Raw genomic sequence first — 8,145 nt, forward strand, 5'->3', positions numbered from 1 at the left:
GAGGAATGAGGTCTCTGAAATGGCTAAATTTCCACCAAAAAAAGGTGCTACGGTGGGAGGAGAAAGCGGCCAGAAAAAGGAAAAAAAAAAAGGAGAGATTTCTGATTTTGACTACTTAAGGGACTTTATTTACATATAAGGTCACCTTTTTCTAGCCAGGTGAAACTGAAAGCAATGGCTGTCACCCCATGCTACAGCATAATAGTTAAGGTTCTGCCTTTTTTCTACCACGACAGCCTGGATTTTGGTTCCTAAATCAAACCCTTTCTGGTTTGATACTTGGTACTTCTGAAATAGTGGCAATCTGCCCTAGCTGAAATATGGTAACGAGATTTAAAAAGATTTTGTTTAAAGGAGCTCAATGGTTAAAGTCAGCTTAATTAAAAGCTAACGTCCAAGACGTGTCTGTGTCTGTGTGTGTGTTTGTATTTAAAAGGCTTTTATATTTGTTTTTTGTTTCCTTTCCTAGGACATTATCCTTTTTATTGAGCAAAAGTTTTTTCTTTTCAGTTGATCAAACTCTTTTATTCATTTATTTCTGCTGTCTCTCCTTTCTCTTGCACCCTCTGCTGCATGAGGGACCTGAAATAGTTTATAACAGCCTGGGTGGGGTTCCTTAAAGAAAACAGAGAAGGCTCCAGACTCCTTTTGGGGGATAAACCTGTTTTTCCTTATGGAACCCCAAGAGTGTGAACAGATAAGTTCATCTCAGCTTTAAACTGCTTGCTTTTGTATTATGTTACCTGATTTATTGACTAAAATAGTTATTGAAACAGGCTACTCTTGGGGTTTTTAAGAAGAGTGTAGTGGAGACACTTAGAAATGTCTGTTTTAAACAAAATTTTTAAGTGTACCGTAAAAACATCACATTGTCTAACCTCATAATAATTCTCCCTTTTTGGAAACGCAGGATTAAGTGTCGGCTTTGCCCAGAGGTCATTGATCCAGTTGAAAGATAGGTAGTTCCTACCTAAATACGATTGATTTCCTTACACAATCCCATGATAGATTTTTGTAATTTTATGTTTGATTTGACATTCATTTTTAATCTTCCTCTAGCACATCAGACTTCTTTTCTCTGTACCTTACGATGTAAATTTTGCTACTTGATTTTCACCTGAGTTGTTTCCTTTAATATGCATATTTAATGCTATTTAGCTTACAACTACCTAGGGTTGTGAAACAGGTTATCAAGAATTTGAAAGTCTAACAGGAATAAAAAGGTTTTTCTGAATCTATAATATATGTATTTCTATCAGCATTCCTGATAAAGCTGGGGACACTGAGTTTGTATATTCTGGTGAGCCTTTTTTGCCAGAAGAAACAACTTCCCCATCCCCAGTAGTGGCAACATCCCCATCCCTGACCCATGCTGCCATCAGTTTTTCCACCTTTGTCTGAGAAGATAAACCCTGTGCTGCCTGAGGCAACACTGATGGCCTCCCCGGAGGCAGTTGTGAGGCAAGACAATGTTTATTCTCCTCAGGACCCACCCCAAACCTATAACTAGAAGCAGGCCCCCAGAGGTGAGGTTCACAGTGTGACCCACAAGGAGGTGTGCTATATTCCAAAAGAACTACTTGAGTTTTCTAATTTATATAAACAGAAATCTGGAGAACAGGCAGGGAATGGCTATTAAAGGTGTGGGATAATAGTGGAAGAAACATAGAGGTTGATCAGGTTGAATTTATTGATTGGGGCCCACTACACAGGGATTATGCATTTAATGTTGCAGCTCAGGGAGTTAAAAAGGTTCTAATAATTTGTTTGCTTGGTTAGCTGAAAAGATTGCCCACTGTGGGTGAGCTGGCAATGCCTGATCTCCCTTGGTGTAATGTACAGGGAGGGATCAAAAGGCTTAGGAAGATTGGGATGCTGGTGTGGATTAGTCACTTTAGACCTACTCATCCCAGCTGGGAGGGTTCAGAAGACATACCCTTCACCAATACTTTGCAACATAGATTTGTGAGGGCAGCATCTGCATCCTTGAAGAGCTCTGTGATTGCTCTTCTATGTATGCCAGATCTAACAGTGGGAACTGCAGTCACTCAACTACAAAATTTAAGTGCAATGGGAATAATTGGATCCTGAGGTGGCACGAGCCAAGTGGCGGCACTCAACCATCAAAGGCAAGGTGGGCATAGCTACCATAATGGACAGCAGAGGCAAAGCAGCAATCAGAATAGTCTGACTCATGTAGAGCTCTGGCATTGGCTAATTAATCACAGTGTTCCTAAAAGTGAAATTGACAGGAAGCCCATTATATTCTTACTTAATTTATATAAGCAGAAAACTTCCAGGCCGAGTGGACAAAAGACTAACTTGAATTATATAAACAGAGAATCACGGCCCCTCAATCAATTTCCAGATTTGAACCAGTTTACAGACTGAGAACCCCTTGAATGAAGAGGAGGCCAGGTCCCCCTGAGGAAGGACCCCAGTACACTACTGACAATTTATGCTGTTAATCTTTCTCCCATCCTTCCCCAAGGAGACCTCTGGCCTTTCACCTAGATAACTGTGCACTGGGGAAAGGGAAATTATGAGACATTTTGAGGATTACTGGACACTGACTCTGAGCTGACATTGATTTCAGGGGACCTAAAACGTCATTGTGGTCCTCCAGTTAAAGTAGAGGCTTATGGAGGTCAGGTAATTAATGGAGTTTTAGCTTATGTCTGACTTAGAGTAGGTCCAGTGGGTCCCTGGACTCATCCTGTGGTCATTTCCCCAGTGCCAGAATGCATAATTGGCATAAACATACTTTGCAGGCCTAGCGCGGTGGCTCACGCCTGTAATCCCAGCACTTGGGAGGCCGAGGCAGGTGGATCACGAGGTCAGGAGATCGAGACCATCCTGGCTAACACCGTGAAACCCCGTCTCTACTAAAAATACAAAAAAATTAGCCAGGCATGGTGGTGGGCGCCTGTAGTCCCAGCAACTAGGGAGGCTGAGGCAGGAGAATGGCATGAACCCAGAGGCACAGCTTGCAGTGAGCTGAGATTATGCCACTGCACTCCAGCCTGGGAAACAGAGCGAGACTCCATCTCAAAAAAAAAAGAAAAAAAAAAACATACTTTGCATCTGGCAGAAGCCCCACAGTGGCTCCCTGACTGGTAGAGTGAGGGCTATTATGGTGGGAAAGGCTAAATGGAAGCCATTAGAACTGCCTCTACCTAGGAAAATAGTAAATCAAAAACAATATCACATCCCTAGAGGGACTGTAGAGACTACTGCCACCATCAAAAACTTGAAAGATGCAGGGTTGGTGATTCCCACTACATCCCAGTTCAACTCTCTTATTTGGCCTGTGAAGAAGACAGATGGATCTTGGAGAATGACAGTGGATTATCATAAGCTTAACCAAGTGGTGACTCTGATTGCAGCTACTGTACCAGAAATGGTTTCTTTGCTTGAGTAAATTAACACACCTCTTGGTACTTGGTATGCAGCTATTGATTTGGCAAATGCCTTTTTCTCCATTCCTGTCCATAAGGCCCACCAGAAGCAATTTGCCTTCAGCTAGCAAGGCCAGCAATATCCTATCTCAGGGGTATATCAACTTTCCAGCTTTATGTCATAATATTGTTTGGAGAGATCTTGATCACTTTTCCCTTTCACAAGATATCAAACTGGTCCATTACATTGATGACATTATGCTGATTGGATCCAGTGAGCAAGAAGTAGCAAACACACTGGATTTGTTGGTGAGATATTTGTATGCCAGAGGATGGGAAATAAATCTGACTAAAATTCAGGGACCTTCTACCTCAGTAAAATTTCTAGGGCTCCAGTGGTTGGGGCCTGTCAAAATACTCCTCCTAAGGTGAAGGATAAGTTGCTGCATTTGGCCTCTTCTACAAAGAGGCATAACAGCTAATGGGCCTATTTCGATTTTGGAGACAACACATTCCTCATTTGGGTGTGTTATTCTGGTTTATTTATTGAGTGACCCAAAAGGCTGCCAATCTTGAGTGAGGTCCAGAACAAGAGAAGGCTCTGCAACATGTCCAGGCTGCTGAGCAAGTTTTTCTACCATTTGGGCCATATAACCCAGCAGATCCAATGGTGCTTGAGGCATCAGTGGCAGAGAGGAATGTTGTTTGGAGCCTTTGGCAGACCCTCATAGGTGAATCATAGGTGATTCACCCTCATAGGTGAATCTTTTGCAGATAACTACTCTCCTTTTGAGAGACAGCTCTTGGCCTGTTACTGGGATTTGGTGGAAACTGAACATTTGTCTATGGGTCATCAAGTCACCATGCAACCTGAACTGTCTGTCATGAACTGGGTGCTTTCTGACCCATCTAGCCATAAAGTGGGGCATGCACAGCAGCATTCCATCATCAAATGGAAGTGGTGTATATATAATTGGGCTTGAGTAGGTCCTGAAAGCACTAGTAAGTTACATGAGGAAGTGGCTCAAATGCCCATATACTCCACTCCTGCCACCTTGCCTTTTCTCCCACAGCCTGCACTGATGGTCTCATGGGGAGTTCCTTATGATCAGTTGACAGAGAAAGAGAAGACTAGTGCCTGGTTCACAGATAGTTCTGCACAACATGCAGGCACCACCTGAAAGTGGACAGCTGCAGCAATACAACCTCTTTCTAGTTCATCCCTGAATGACAGTCATGAAGGAAAATCTTCCCAGTGGGCAGAACTTCGAGCAGTGCACCTGGTTGTGCACTTTGCATGGAAGGAAAAGTGGCCAGATGTGAAATTATATACTGATTCATGGACTGTAGCCAATGGTTTGGCTGGAAGGTTAGTGACTTGCAAGAAACATGACTGGAAAATTAGTGACACAGAGAGGGTAAGTAGCCTGCCCAGGATTACACAGATTTTAAGACAGTGACACCTGAGGATAGGTTGGGTACCACACTTGCTAACCTTCTAGGGCAGTGACTTCACTCTGCAACCTTATGAAGTCCTCTGAATAAGTGCTTCATTTTTAATTTTTAGAATTTCACGGGTGACCTAAATAACCACTAGGTGTTTTAGTTTCCTAGTTTGCATTTTTGCATAACGTAAAGATTTCAGGTCATTGAATTTCATTTGCTTATGCCTTTTTGTTTGCTTGTTTAAATCAATTTTGCTTCTTGTACAAAGCAAACCTCATTTTCCTCAGAGCTCTAGAAACCAACAAGTGTACCCAAACCACAGCTATGTACCTCTTGCTTGCTGAAAGGATCCTGAGAGAAAAGCAAGACAAAGAAATACAGATGAGCTCTGCAAGCCCTAGAAATAGTAAGGCCCAGCTCAGGTAAGAAAAAAAATCTTTGCTAATTTTAGTATGCTTAAAGTTTTGAAATAGTAAACTTTTTTTTTGTTAATGCTTCCTAACTTTGTGAGGCTAGAGAGTACAAATAGTGATCCCAACTTTCTGACTCAGCTTCCCAATCTGTAAAATGGGAGTAATAATCCTCTCTACCTCATGGGATTGTGGTGAAAGACATGCAAATCAACAGATGTGAAGTACTTAGGACAGGGCTCCACGTGTTTGCTGCCATTGCTATAAATTTTCACCATCATTATTATCTTCAGGAATAAATGACTCCCCTTCTTCTCTCTTCCTTCCTCTACCTCTTCCTTCCTCTCTTCCTCTCTTCCAGCTCCTCCTCCTCTCTCCTCATCTTTCCACCTTTTTTCTGGCCATATTACTTTCCACTTAAAATCAAAGCATAAAAAGAGTTTACTTTTTGAGCTCATCACTATGAAATTTATTTAGAATTTATCTTTATCCACTTAGATATAGGTAATTTGTAGAACTGTAATAAAACTGAAGGGTATTCCCAATTCCTAATAAATCTCTATTTGTGCATCCAAATATGTATATTTATTACTGTTAAAAGGTCTACATTATTATTATTGTGTAATTATTATTATTGAAAAAGATAAATGTATAATTATTATTATATTATTATTATTGAAAATTTATTATGAGAATAATTATTATTGTCTCTTAGGATTCTTTCAGCAAGAAAGAAATAAGTGGCTGTGATGTGGGTACACCTGTTGATTTCCAGGGCTCTGGGGAAAACAAAATTTACTTTTTACAAGAGGCATAATTGATCTAATGAAGCAAACAAAAAAATACTAGCAAACAAAATTCAATGACTTGGAATCTTTAAATTATGCAAAAAATACAAACTAGGGGTCAAAACGCCTAGTAATTACTTAGGTCACTCTTGACTCCTGAAATTCTAAAAACAACTGCATAAAAATGTTCGTATCAGTGAGAAAAATCCAAAATGCTGATGGTAGCTGAGATGGATGTCAGTGTTAGATGCATAAGAAAAGGCAATGCGTAAAAAGGGAAAGGTAAATGAAGCTTCCAAGGATGTGCAGATTATCCAAAAATTTAATTGCATGTCAGTGTTCATTTTTGTTAAACTGGCTTACTTGCTTCCATCAGAAGTAAGAAACGTAGATGAGGTCTGTGTTACATAAATGTGCACAGAAAAATTAGAAAAATCTTTGTTTTCAGATTCTCTTTGCATTTATTGGTAATTTAAGCACTAAAGAATTATTCATGTGTTAAGAATATGTCATCATTAACCTCTTTGAATGAAAGCAATGTATTCATTCATCCATTTAAAAAGTAATGCTTGCCAAGTACTTAGTCTGACCAGGCACTGTGCTGGCTAGGCAATGGGGGCATAACTTCCACAAGGCTCACATTCCCTACCCACTCTCTTACAGCTGGCCTGCCGTGAGACATACCCCAAGAGTACTCCAGAGAATTCCACAAGGCCCAGAAATATGTAAGCATTTAGGAACTTTCTACAGTGAAAATACACAATGAACACTGAGGATAGAAGCAACAGCTAAGATCACTTTTTATAAACTGTACAGTGTGGGTCACGGCTCATTGTGATGAGGCAGGCCAAGGCATGAGATTGCAGAGAAAGAGCCCAAGGTAATATTCAAGGGTACACTTACTTCTTAGGGTGGCTTCTTCAGCTGAGTACCAGATAAAAAGATAGCTTGTGTTGAAGCAGTATATTGTAAGACTAAGGTGTGTCTTAAACTCAGGAATCACCCTCAGAACAAAGAGCTGCTCATAATGAGAGCAGCAGGCAAGACCTAAGACTTGTTGAGGGATCAGCAGGTTCTAGTCTCCTACTTTCTTCCCTATGTAAGGTATGTGGTTGCTAGTGGATGGGCAAACTGGAGTTATCTGAACCATTAAAATTCCCCTCTTTGGATTTATAATTGAATATACATTAATTAAATAGTTTTGTATGACTCCATTGTCATTATTTGTATAATTGTTTATTTAAGCTTAGAACAGTCAGTCAATTGTGGTGGGAGATATGAACAGCTTTTTATCCACTTGAAAATGCCAAATTGTTTTCTACATATTCCTAAAGTGAAGGTCCCCAGCATGTGTAGCAAGTGTCCTGTTTGTCGTTCCTTGTTTAGTTCATCTAAGTGTCTGTGGGTATATCTGCAAAAACTCATAAGGCACCTGAAAAACTATAGAAATCTGTGCTTAAACCAAAATTAAGAACCTGGGTTTATTTTAGTAAATCTTTCTCTCCAGTTTTCTAGAAACATCCTAAAGATATACATCCTTTATACAGACCTAACCTTCTCAGGAACCACACACTCCCACTGAGTGTTGCATGTGATAGTTTGCCCTACTGCAGAGGTCCATCTGTAAGTCCAACCTGCAGCCTCCTGCCCCCCCAGGTCACGTATCTAGGTCAGATCACTCATCCAGGCCAGGAAAGCCCTCCCAATGGGAACCTGCTTTTTAGTTGTCCAGAGTACACCTTCTTGCTCTCATATTCAACTGTATCGTTCAACATGTTATATAACTTTCACTTTTCATGTGAGAAAATGTTTCATATTTTCATAGAGAGTACCTCATGGAAGTTAATCATCATTGAAACAAAACAACTGTGCCTTTGCTTTGTGTTGTCCTTGATTTCAAACTTCTTCAGTTATTGAAAAATGATTGGGCTGGGTGCAGTGGCTCATGCCTGTAATCCCAGCACTTTGGGAGGCTGATGTGGGCAGATCACCTGAGGTCAGAAGTTTGAGACCAGCCTGGCCAATGTGGTAAAACCCTGTCTCTACTAAAAATACAAAAATTAGCCGGGCGTGGTGGCACATACCTGTAATCCCAGCTACTCT

At 40.7% G+C, this 8,145-nt stretch overlaps 1 protein-coding gene across 1 annotated transcript in view; it reads left to right on the forward strand.

Moving 5' to 3' along the window:
• IRGM (immunity related GTPase M) overlaps positions 1-6,771 on the forward strand; it is a 32,738-nt gene extending 25,967 nt beyond the window's left edge. The window contains 1 exon segment of the mRNA XM_033181565.1: positions 6,706-6,771. Within this exon segment, the coding sequence (XP_033037456.1) occupies positions 6,706-6,771 (66 nt within the window).
• The last annotated feature ends 1,374 nt before the right edge of the window (positions 6,772-8,145 follow it).

Source organism: Trachypithecus francoisi, unplaced genomic scaffold (genome assembly GCF_009764315.1).
Source record: "Trachypithecus francoisi isolate TF-2019V2 unplaced genomic scaffold, Tfra_2.0 Lachesis_group2, whole genome shotgun sequence".
NCBI classification, from domain to species: Eukaryota; Metazoa; Chordata; class Mammalia; order Primates; family Cercopithecidae; genus Trachypithecus; species Trachypithecus francoisi.